Raw genomic sequence first — 12,957 nt, forward strand, 5'->3', positions numbered from 1 at the left:
AGCACTAAAGGATGGTGTACCATAAAGAACTTTATTACATACATGTTATCTCCTATTCTACAACTTTCTAATATACTTGTTTTATACGCCAGTCTTGACCTACTTTGCACTAGAGTAAGAGGTGTCCAATTTATTAAAAGGCGCAACTCTGGCCCTCAGTGCACCAGAAAGTCAAATCTATGCCAGCCACCAGTTTCTTATGAAAGGCCACGTCCCTTCCCCTTGGCCACTTTTCAGAAAGGTGGCGTCAAACCCCAAAGGTTGGATGGTGCTTGTGCAAAAGCTGCGAGTTGTGGATGCCACTTTTCTGGCACATGGGGGGCTGATAAATTATCCCCCTTTGCATTTCAATAACTCATCAACTTCCAGATATTTGCTGTCAGTGAAAAAGAAAACTCGTTTACCATTCAGAGGCATAGACCTAGTCCTGCACTCCGCTGAGAAGTGGGCACAGATTTACCTGGTCTGGTGAAGAGCCTGGACTGATTCTCTGGTAGTTTGCTTCAATGTACCAGGCTGCAAAGTTCACAGAGCATTGTCTACTCTGGGTACAACCCTCAGCCGAGGTATGTACAGGGTGTGAAAGTAAACAGGAGTATGTTCATTCACTGACAGCAAACAGAATATCTCAAAAAACAAAAAATACATTAGAAAGCTGCAGAACTTTTCATTTATACATCAAAATAACCACACTATAAAACCCTTATTAAAGAAGTCGGTGCTGATTATTCTAAGTTCTAGCCATGAAAACAGTGTGTAAAAGGCTCCAGAGACTAATATACTCAACACAGTGCGGTCTCTATATTATAACCTCTATCGCAGCCACTAACACCAAGCCACTAACTCACTTACATAGCGCTGACATATTCTGCAGCGCTTTACAGACATTAGCATCACTTGCTGTCCTGAGTGGGGCTCACAATGTAAGATCCCCATCAGTATGTCTTTGGAGTGTGGGAGGAAACCATTGCAAACACAGGGAGAATATACATGCAGAAGATATTTATTTTATTAAACTATATAAACTTTGTAACAATTACAAATATAACTAATAAAACCAGGGCGTAGATTTTACCAGCAGTCATTATTAGGGTACTTTCACATTAGCGTTTTTCTTTTCCGGCATAGAGTTCCGTCACAGGGGCTCTATACCGGAAAAGAACTGATCATGCATTCTGAATGGAGAGTAATCCGTTAAGGATGCATCAGGATGTCTTCAGTTCAGTCATTTTGACTGATCAGGCAAAAGAGAAAACCATAGCATGCTACGGTTTTATCTCTGGCGAATAAAAACTGAAGACTTGCCTGAATGCCGGATCTGGCATTTTTTTCCATAGGAATGTATTAGTGCCAGATCCGGCATTCAAAATACCGGAATGCTGGATCCGTCCTTCCAGTCTGCGCATGCGCAGACCTTTAAAAATGAGAAAAATAAATAAAATACCGGATCTGTTTTGCCTGATGACACCGGAAAAACGGATCCGGTATTGCAATGCATTTTTCTGACTGATTAGGCATTTTTTAGACTGATCAGGATCCTGATCAGTCTGAAAAATGCCTGATCAGTCAGAAAAATGACATGTGTTTGCATACAGTTTGCCTGATCAGGCAGGCAGTTCAGGCAACGGAACTTCCTGCCGGAATCAAACAACGCAAGTGTGAAAGTACCCTTAACTAGCCAATCATAGAAATCCATTATGTCATTTTAATGGCTATGAAGTATGTGGCATCTTAATGACATAATGGGGTCATACTGTGAATTTACTTTTAAAATTCATTATTTCACTCCCTAAGCTTTGTCGCAAAAACTCTGCAGAAGTAGAGTGTGTTTGGGAGACACAATGGCCCATCTCGCCACCATTTCTGAGGCTAATTTTGTCAAAATAAGCACAGAATGAGGTAATAACTGCAATGCATAGATAATAATTATGTATATATGCGATTTCTATTATAAATGACTCCATATTATTATTAAGACGACAATCTTACCCATGTTTGCCAACAGGCAAGTAATAGCCTGAACATCTGCTCCTGCGAACACATCAGGTAGTGAATTTACCACAGGCAAGCACAAGGTGTGCACACGTATCCTCCGCTGACCTGTTGGAAATCAACACATTGAGTTTGTTGTACGTTCAAAGACTCCGTTTTCACATTTTTAGGCAGAGAACCTGTCACCTCTCCTGACTTGTTAGTTTTAGTAACTACTTGTATTTCCCATGTAATATCAATTCTGAAGCATCGATTCTTATGACTCTATGCTGCGTCTTTCCTTTATTATTCCTACTAGAACCTTATGCATTACTACCATTCAGCTATAAAAGGTCCATCTGGGTGTTACCAGTTGTAGGTGCGTCCTTGCACAGTCTGACACTGGCAGCACCGATTGGATAGAGACTGAGACACACCTCCAACACACCCTCCAGCCATCTGGACCTTTATAGCAGACTGGTGGAACTTTATTATTCCTACTAGAAGTTTATGACTAAAGGAATGTCACACTATGGAGTCATAAGAATAGATGTTCCAGAATTGTTATTACCAGAGGAATGCAAATGGTTACTGAAACTGACGTGAGGAGAGGCGACAGCTCCTCTTTAATGTATGTAAACACAAATGATTAGGAATAAAATGCAAGTAATCCACACTGCTCTAATGAAAGGGAATCTGTCACCAGCGACCCGCCTATTGAACTGTTTACATGGACACGCAGCTGTAATTCACCTTATTAAAAATTTTGTTTTTCTTTTGTTGATCCGAGGCTCCATTCCAGAGTTATGATACTTTTCCTTAATATGCAAATTAGGCCTTTGGTGCTATGAGGGAGTCACCATTGCTCTTGTAGCACCCAAGTTCCAATTCTTTCTGGGGACAGCCCTTCCCTGGCTGCTTTGATTGACAGGCCCAGGGACTGGCCACAGAAAGGAGAGGAGCTTGGGAGCAACAAGCGCAGTGGCGACGCCCTCATTGCACCAAAGGCCTAATTGCTTATTAAGAAAAAGTATCAAACCCTAAGAATGGAGCCGCATAACAAAAAACTAAAAAAAAAACTGTTTTTAATAGGTTAAATGCAAACAGTTTCATAGGGAGGTCACCGGTGACAGATTATTTTTAAACAAGGAACATTAAATGATAATTCAAAATGGGATTAAAAAAAATAAAAATGCTCTTTTTTTCTGTATTTTTATCTGGCTAAATGTGCAGCCACAATAACATTAAATGCACAAAACACTTTAGTTAATAAAACACTTGCAACAACCCACTAAACTGATGAATACCTTTGCTAGAAGTGTAAAGGAGGGCCACCTGACAGCATGCCAAGGAGGAGTCCGTCAGGCTTTCTTCTAAGGACATGTGTACTGCAAATCCAGCGTCCTCCGTAATATTGGCAAGTGATAACAGGTCCGTTGATCGCACAAAAAAATTCCCATGAAACGTATGTATTGAGAGGCCTATATGTTTAATATAAAACAGAGTAAAACATAAGCTACGCAACAAAAGCCAACATTAATTAGGTCCTCGTTATTACTATACAAACTGCACACATGGAAAATAATCATTTATGTGCAAATACTAAGGTAGGATGAGACACAGTCCGACACCTCCTGGTTGGGAAACAGTAGAGCGCGCCAACGCTTGCTGTGTCAGTGAGTAGCTTCCATTGTGGTGCATGAGAGCTACAGAAACAGCGTGGCGCAAGCGATACAGTTTCCGAGTTAGGGAGAAAGCATAGCCTGCTGTGCTACGCTGTTTCCGTAAGTCTCAAGCACTGCAATGGGAGCCACTGAAACAAAGAGCGCAGAAGGGATCTACTGTATCCTGGTCGGCTGGTGGTCGAGTCTGTGTCTCATCTCTCCTGAGAGGAGACCAACCCTTTCACATGAGAGGCCACTAAAGGCTATGTTCACACATCAGGTTAAGATCCACATTGGCACATACGTCATGTGAAAACATCCTAATATTCTTTAAAATTAACCTCCACCTTTTATCATGTAGTGAGTTCCATGGCATGTAGCCATAGACAGAAGTGCCAAGGATGAACTCTTCTGGCACATTGTGCACTTTTATTGTTAGGTGTTGTGCATCTAGGGCTCTACTTGGTTCAGAATGGGACAAAATTGCATGAAGACACCCATGCTCGGAAAGTGCTTGGTGGGATTTTCATAAAGTGCCTACTTTGAGAAAAAGTATGTCAAAAGTAAAAACTGATCAAAAAGGGAAAGACTAGAGGGTGCGTACTATCTTATGGAGCTCAATGCATAACAGCATGAAGTTAGTCTCTCCCTCTAGTGGCGGTTTCAGGCATGTTATGTTATTTAGTTATGACTAGTGTCGAGCCAAGCGAGCTTCGGATGCTTCATTCAAAACTTCAGGATCCTGCACGGAGATCCATCTCCGTACAGTATTAGAATGTATGGGCTCCGATGAGCTGAAGTTAGTTATTCACGAAGTTGAGCGAGACTTTGTTGAATAACTTCAGTAATTGATTTTGAAAGTGGAATCCCTGGTTTAAATGAATAAACATTGAGATCCAGCATATCACAGTATGGAATTAAACACTGAACATGGCAAGGAATGAATAGCAATCATTTTGACACTTGAATAAAACAGCTTTGTGGAAACCTCATTTGAAAAGAGTCTGTCAGCTCCAAAACTGAATACCGCCATGTAGTACGAGTGCCCAGCTAGCCCACTCTAGTTTGATTGATGGTCCCTGAGAGTCAGTAGGGGAAGCTAAGTGCACCAGAGTGCCCCCACCTACGGAGCCCTGACAAACTTATTTGCATAAAAATAAAAAAAATTCTCAGGATAAGGCAATATTCTCACAACTGTATCTAAATCGTGGAGCCACAAAATGTGGATGCGGACAAGGTGCATTTCACACTTTTTGTGAGCCCCATTGTAAAAAGGCCTATTCTTGTCCGCACAGCTGCATGGATGTGGACAAGGCATTGATGAAAATTCCTGTGCTGTTCGCATTTTTTGCAACCCTATAGAAATGAATGGATCCGCATGCAATCCACAAAAAAATAATAAATAAAAAAATGCGAATCAGATGCGAACCAAAAATATAGTCATGTGAATAGAGCCTTAGAAGACCTGATTTTCACAGAAAAGGTATTGGTATGCTGCAGGGCACCGGTATCCTTACGCTGAAATGGAATTTGGAGGTGACAGACTCCCTTTACAAGGCATCCTCAGCAGACTCCTACTTATGAAACATGTGCACTTGGCATCTGTGTTGGTCCCATTTTGGTCCACATTACTGAGAAAAAATGATGTTTGAATGTATGTAAATGAGCTTCTAGGAGCAATGGACGTGTTGCTGTTAGGCCCCTTTCACACAGGCGAGAATTCCGCGCGGGTGCTATGCGTGAGGTGAACGCATTGCACCCACACTGAATTCAGACCCATTCACTTCAATGAGGCTGTGTACATGAGCGGTGATTTTCACACATCACTTGTGAGTTACGTGAAAATCGCAGCAAGCTCTATATTGTGCGTTTTTCACGCAACGCAGGCCCCATAGAAGTGAATTTGGCTGCGTGAAAATCGCAAGCATCCGCAAGAAAGTGCGGATGCGGTGCGATTTTCACGCACGGTTGCTAGGAGATGATCGGGATGGGGACCCGATCTTTATTATTTTACCTTATAACATGGTTAGAAGGGAAAATAGCATTCTTAATACAGAATGCTTAGTAAAATAGTGATGGAGGGGTTAAAAAGCCGGAATTAGACTTACCGGTAATTCATTTTCCACGAATCCACCATGACGGCCCAGAGAGATTGACCCCTGACCTCTGTAGGGGCAGGAACAGAGATAGGTTTAAAGGACCCCTCCCACCACCATTCACCAGTGAGTTCCAGATTATAGTGCCACAATCACCAGTTAACAAGTGAAACCACAAAGTGTTTTTTTTTTTTTTGGTATTAAGTCATACCAAATTTTGGAGTAAAATGTATTTTCGGGTGGGATATAATGCCGTCATGGTGGATTCGTGGAAAATGAATTACCGGTAAGTCTAATTCCGGCTTTCCACTTCACCACCATGACGGCCCAGAGAGACATAACAAATTATATACGTCTTAGGGTGGGGCAACGGCCTGTAGGACCTTGCGACCAAAAGCCAGGTCAGAGGACCTGGATAAGTCAAGTCTGTAATGTTTAGTGAAGGTATTTACACTAGACCAGGTTGCAGCCCGGCATATTTGATCTAGGGAAGCTCCTGCTCTTTCAGCAAAAGAGGCCGACATGGCTCTCGTAGAGTGAGCCCGAATGACCTCTGGACAACTGATGCCTTCGATCCTGTAGCAGTCTGTAATAGCCTGTTTTACCCATCGGGCAATGGTAGATCTGGAAGCTGCCTTCCCCTTATTTTTACCACAAAAGAGCACTAGTAAGTTGTCCACTTTCCTCAGGTCTCTAGTGACCTCTAGGTATTTTAGCACTGTTCGTTTAACATCCAGGGTATGGAAACGTTCTTCTCCAGAATTCTTAGGGTTTTCACAGAAGGAGGGAAGGATGATCTCCTGGTTCCTATGGAAGTCAGTTACTACTTTTGGTAGAAACGTCGGATCTAGCCTCAAGGTGACACGGTCGTCCTGTATTGTGAGGTATGGTTGTCTTATTGACAATGCTTGGATCTCGCTCAATCTTTTTGCTGATGTTATAGCAATAAGAAAAGCCGCCTTCTGGGAAAGATGCTTCAGAGAACTTGAGTCCAAGGGTTCGTAAGGCGGACCTGTGAGTCCGTTAAGGACAGTGTTTAAGTCCCAGGTAGGTACCTTAGATTTGAGAGAAGGTCTTAGTCTGGCTGCCGATCTCAGGAATCTTTGGATCCATCTATGGCTGGCTAATTCGGAATCGAAGTATGCACTAAGTGCTGAGACCTGGACTCTAAGGGTAGAAGGACTTAACCCAGACTCTAGGCCCTTCTGCAGGAAATCCAAAATCTTCAGTATATTCGGTCTGGTTTGGTCTGGGGCTTCGTCGCCCGACCAGGTACAGAACTTTTTCCAGATCTTAAAATAAATGGCGTTTGTCACCTTCTTTCTGCTGGCCTTCAAGGTGGAAATAACCCCCCCAGAGAGACCTCTACGTCTTAGAAGGTTGGACTCAGGATCCAAGCCGAGAGACTGAAGATTTCCGGATGGGGATGGAGAACCGGCCCCTGGATCAGGATATCCTTCGTCTTGGGGAGAATAAAGGCTTCCTGAGAGGAGAGTTTGGTTAGAACCGAGAACCAGCTCCTCTTGGGCCAGTACGGAGTGACCAAGATTACTCTGGCTCTGTCCCTGATGATTTTCTGGAGAACCCTTGGGATTAATGGGAACGGAGGGAAGGCATATGCAATGTCCCAGTTCCAGTGTAGGGAGAAGGCGTCGATCGCTAGGGGCCTGTCCCTTGGATTTAGGGAGCAAAAGGTTGATACCTTTGCGTTTATTCTTGTAGCAAATAGATCTACCAGAGGGAGGCCCATCCTCTGGACGATCAGATTGAAGACGTCCCTGTTTAAAGACCATTCCCCCTGGTCTATGGTAGTCCTGCTGAGGAAGTCCGCTGCACAGTTTAGGCTTCCTTTTAAATGAATCGCAGATATCGACCTTACGTTCTTTTCCCCCCAGAGGAAGATCTTTTTGGACAGACCCTCTAGTTTCTGAGACCGTGTGCCCCCCTGATGTTTGAGGTAGGACACGGTCGTTACATTGTCTGAATAGACCTTTATATGTTGATTTCTTAATTTTGGAGCGGCTACCTGTATTGTCTCCCAAACTGCCCTGAGCTCCCTGTAGTTTGAAGACTGAGCTGCAATACTTTGAGGCCAGTCTCCCTGGTAGAGATCGGAAGAAATTTTTGCGCCCCACCCCTTTACGCTGGCGTCGGTATGAATAAGCACTGCTGGGGATTTGAACCAGACCATGCCCTTCGTTAAGTTTTTTGTTTGAAGCCACCACCGTACTGAGGATTTTATGTGGCCTGGGATCAGGATTTTCCTGTCCAAAGAGGATAGATTTTTGTCCCACTTCCTTAAAAGCCAGGACTGAAGGGCTCTGTAATGGGCCTGGCACCAAGGGACTGCTACTATGCAGGCTGTCATCTGACCTAAGAGACTCATCACTTCTCTGCACGAGAAGGCTCGACGTCCCAGGAAGGCCCTGATAGCTGACTGCAGGCTCTGAATTCTTTCTGCTGGAAGAAAGGTTGTTAGTTTTTCTGAATCTAACAGAACCCCCAGGAATTTTACCCTGGTCTTTGGAACTAGGGATGATTTTTTTAGGTTTATCACCCACCCCAGAGATGTCAGAAGAGAGCAGAAGATGTCTCGGTCTGCTATAGACTGATCTACTGAGTTGGAAATTAGTAGAAAGTCGTCTAGGTAAGGAACGACCGTCACACCCCGAGACCTCAGGGAGGCGACCATCTCTACCACCAGCTTCGTGAAAATCCTTGGGGCTGAGGCCAGCCGAAGGGGAGAGCCACGAACTGGAAGTGGTGAACAGACCCTCTGTGATCTCTTATTGCAAACCGCAGGAACCTTTGAGACTGGAAGTGAATAGGAACATGATAGTATGCGTCCTTTAGGTCGATTGTACAGAGGGACGCATCCTTTTGAATTAAAGGAATGGTGGAATTTAGAGATTCCATCTTGAATTTTTTGTAGGTAACAAATTTGTTTAGCCTTTTGAGATTTATGATCATCCGGAAGGAACCCTCCGGTTTCTTTACTAAGAAAAGGCTGGAGTAGAAACCCTGCCCCCGTTGAAGTTCGGGAACAGGAATTACCACTCCCAAGTCCCGGAGGTTCTGAACCTCCCTCCAGATCTGGCTGTGCTGACAAGGAGATGGGTGGTGAGAAACCAGAAACACATTTGGAGGGGGGGGGAGATAACTATCCTGTAACCGTATCTGACAAGATTTTGAGCCCAGAGGCTGGGAGAAGTCTGTTGCCACTGAGCAAAAAACTGGGATAGTCTTCCCCCCATCCTGGCGTCACTGTTTGTCACCTCCCTTGTTTTGGGGATTAAGGAGGAAACCTCTACCCCTCCCCCCTTTTGGGTAACTCCAACGTCCGGATTTACCCCTACCACGAAAGGAGCCATTTTGGGAAAATTGGCTACGAAAGGAAGATTTCCTTTTAACGGTCTTCTCTTCAGGGAACCTTTCTTCTTATCTGTTGCCTACTCAAGGATCCTGTCCAGTACAGGACCAAACACATATTCCCCTGAGAAGGCTATAGAACATAACTTCATCTTGGAAGAGATGTCACCCGACCAAGATTTCATCCAAAGTGGCGTCCTTGGCTGAGAACCTAATAGTCTCTGCAGAGGCGTCCGCTAGAAAACCCGTGGCGGATTTTAGTAGGGGAATAGTATCGAGTATCTGGTCCCTAGATGTCTTGTTAACTAGATGACCTTCTAATTCATTCAGCCATAGGTACATAGACCTGGCGACTGAAGTAGCAGCTATGTTTGTCTTGACGCTAATGGAAGTGAGGTTTTTTTATTGACCTTGGCCACCTGGACGTCAATTCTAGGAACCTCGTCAAAAATCTTAGAATCTGACGGGTCAAACACAAGGCGGTTCCTGAACTCTTTGGAAATTCCCAGTTTCTTTTCAGGATGGGCCCATTCATCCATCACCATCTCCTTAATGTTTTCATTTATGGGGAAGACCCTGGAGCGTTTGATCTTCAATCCACCAAACATCTCCTCCTGAACCGTATGGGGTCGCTGGATATCCTCCACCCCCATGGTATCCCTGACAGCCTTTAAAAGGTCACTCATCTCACTGGAGGTAAAGAAATATTTCCTAGCGTCCTCGACGATCTCGCCCTCAGATAGGGGGTAGTCGTCCTCCTTTTTAGAGGATGAGGCATCGTCCTCTAAATCCTCGGAGTCAGAAATATCCGCCATCCTGGGCCGTTTAGGTGGGCGAGACCCCCCGATATCCTCACGGAGGGAGGCCAGGGAAGATTTAACCTCTTCCCGAATCATGGATCTGAACTCCTGCATAATTGAGGGCTGTTCCTCTCTCACTAATTTAGCGATGCAATCCCTGCAAAGTTTTTTTGTATAGTCATCAGGAAGCCGGACGGAGCACTGGATGCATCTGGCGGTCTTCTTTGACTTTTTTAAAGGTAATTTGGCCTAAAGTGAGAGAGGCAGTCCATTAAATTATGCCCCTCAGGTATAGGAGCATAATATAGATGCAGTATACCCGCAGACCCCCAGGGGGAGGGAACAGTGAATACACTAGGGTGTGCACACCTACATACACCACCCCCCCTCCCCCTGGTATCCGTGAAGCTGCCGGCTGCCCAGGTGGGCTACTCACGCAGGGGCGCTCTGAAGCGGTCTGCTCCTTCAGCTGCGGCTCCTTTTGCTGCGGCTCTTTCTCCCTCTCCTGGTCCGACATGTCCGGTGGGCGAGCGATGCAGAGAGCGCAGCGGGGAAGAGTGCTGGGAGCATTTTTGTAGAGGCCCCGTCTACTTCCGGGTTTCACCGGCAACCCGGAAGTGACGTCAGACGCGCGCGACTGCGCAGAACGTCCTTTCGGTCGGCTCCCCCACAGGGAGGTAGGCGACCTGCGGCAGCTCAGGGCAGGCTTCCCTCCGTAGGGGGCGTGACCCCGGCGTCACCCTGCCAGCTTTGGAACTAGTCCGCCGGAGAGCAGGGGACGCTTTCCAGGACGATAGACCCGTAAGGGAGGCCACAAGGACCGCCGATGCGGTCACCCAGGTAACTTAGAAAATAAAAAAACGAGGTCCACTTCACCTCCCTGAAGCCAGAGAGGACTTTTCTCTGTCCTGGCCACTATAGGGGCAGGAACACACTGGTGAATGGTGGTGGGAGGGGTCCTTTAAACCTATCTCTGTTCCTGCCCCTACAGAGGTCAGGGGTCAATCTCTCTGGGCCGTCATGGTGGTGAAGTGGAAAATAAAACAATTAATAAACTCCCCTTAATCCACTTGAATGCTCAGCCTGGCAGGTCTTTCTTTTTTTGATGAAAAGGACCTGTGGTGACATCACTGCGCTCATCACATGGTCCATCACCATGGTGATGGACCATGTGATTAGCGCAGTGACGTCATCAAAGGTCCTTTAGCCAGGTCCTGAAGAAAGTAGTAAGAGGAGATCCGCTACGCGACCAAGTGGATGGGGCGAGTTAAATTTGTTTATTATTTTTAACCCCTCAAATGGACATTTTACTAAGCATTCTGTATTAAGAATGCTATTATTTTCCCTTATAACCATGTTATAAGGGAAAATAATAAAATCTACACAACACTGATCAGTTCAGGTCTGGGTATCAAACATGCCGATTTTTCTCACGCGCGTGCAAAACGCCACACCACACAGTGAAAACGTCATCACACCTGGTCCTGTCAAAGTGCAGCACTTGCAGAGACAGCAGAGCCTGTGTGTAACGGTAACACCCCAATTGCTCATAGAGGCTCATTTGCATATATATAAAAAATATATATATTTATCTCAGTAATGCAGGCACATATGAACATGGGACAAACACAGATGCCTTCAGCTGGCAAGTGCACATGTAACAGGTCGCCCATTTTTATAGGGACAGATGCCCTTTAACCACCTCCGGACCGCCTAACGCAGGATTGCGTTCCGGAGGTGGCAGCGCTGCGAAGAGTCACGCATATACGAGTCATCTCACGAGACGCGAGATTTCGCTCAAAGCCGGCCCGCGCATGCGCATCGCGGGCCGGCAAAATTAAAAGAAGTATTTCGTCACCAGCCTGCCAGCAAGGATCATTGGCTGGCAGGCTGGCGATTTTCAAAAAATCCAATCCAAAGTCATATAACAGATCATATTAGTAAATATGATCTGTTATATGGCTTGTCTGCTCCTGTGCTGGTCCTTTTCGTCGGTTGGATCCAGCACAGGAGCAGACTGAACTGTGAGTACACCAACACTACACCTTAGCCCCAGATCACCCACCTGCACCCCAATTAACCCTTTGATCGCCCCTGTCAATCACTAGTGAAAGGAAAAAAAGTGATCAGTGTAAACTGTCACTTTTTTTTTTTCACTGGTATTGGCTGTTAGGTTTTAGGGATAGTTTAGGCCCCTTGGTTAGGTAGTTAGCGTCAGTTAGCGCCCACCCCACCGCACCGCAGTCACTTTTATTCGCTGTTTAGCGTATCGCTAATCAGCATTTGTACTTTTATAGTATCTGTAAGTGATCAAAACTGATCACTATCAGATCTATAATAGTATTAGTGTCACCTTAGCTCGCCCTCCACCCAAAACGCAGTGTTTGCCCGATCAGGCCTGATCGGTCGCCCACACGTGCGTTCACCCACGCCCGCCCCACCGCAGTGACAAAAAATATATATTTTTTTGATCACTGCACATTCATTTTACACGCACTGCGGCGATAAAAAAATCAGTTTTGATATTTTTTATCAACCGCAGCAGCCTCCGGTACTTCGCTAGCCTCCCCTTTGTAAGACAGGTTTGCTTTTTTTCTTGGGTAGTCTCAGGGAATACCCCTAAATTTAGTAGTCCAAAATGTCAAACAGGGGGTATTCTTCTGAAGAGGCCTACAGGATTCTGACCCAGTCGGATGAGGAGTGGGAACCCTCATCTGACGAATCTAGCGGGTCAGAATATGAACCTGTAGAAAGCAGTGGCTCTCTGACCCAAAGTTCAGACGAGGAGGTTGAGGTCCCTGGCAGCACCAGGCGTACCCGGCCCCATGTCGCTAGACCACAGGTTACGCAGGATCCGCTTCAAGAGCAGCAGAGTGGGGCTGTCGCTGCCGGATCACGTGGTGAGGCATACACCAGTAGCGCAGCCCTTCCTGGACCTAGTACCAGCACTGCCGTACAACCTGGTGAAGTAGCGAGCACCAGAAGGGCAGTTGAAGCTGGTACGGTGGCACGTGCACTAGTTACCCCGTCGCAGCCACCGCACAGACAGGCCCGTAG

The 12,957-nt window shown here is 45.7% G+C and overlaps 1 protein-coding gene across 2 annotated transcripts in view; it reads right to left on the minus strand.

Annotated features, from left to right (window-relative positions):
- Window positions 1-12,957, minus strand: part of SEC24B (SEC24 homolog B, COPII coat complex component) — a 75,145-nt gene that overhangs the window by 14,179 nt on the left and 48,009 nt on the right. For both annotated transcript variants that reach the window (XM_040418379.1, XM_040418378.1), the window contains 2 exons: window positions 3,279-3,452; window positions 1,990-2,100 (listed from right to left, as the gene is read on the minus strand). In XM_040418379.1, the coding sequence (XP_040274313.1) occupies window positions 1,990-2,100; window positions 3,279-3,452 (285 nt within the window). The remainder of the gene's footprint in view (window positions 1-1,989; window positions 2,101-3,278; window positions 3,453-12,957) is intronic.

The sequence above is a fragment of the Bufo bufo genome, chromosome 2 (assembly GCF_905171765.1).
Source record: "Bufo bufo chromosome 2, aBufBuf1.1, whole genome shotgun sequence".
In the NCBI taxonomy this organism is placed as follows: Eukaryota; Metazoa; Chordata; class Amphibia; order Anura; family Bufonidae; genus Bufo; species Bufo bufo.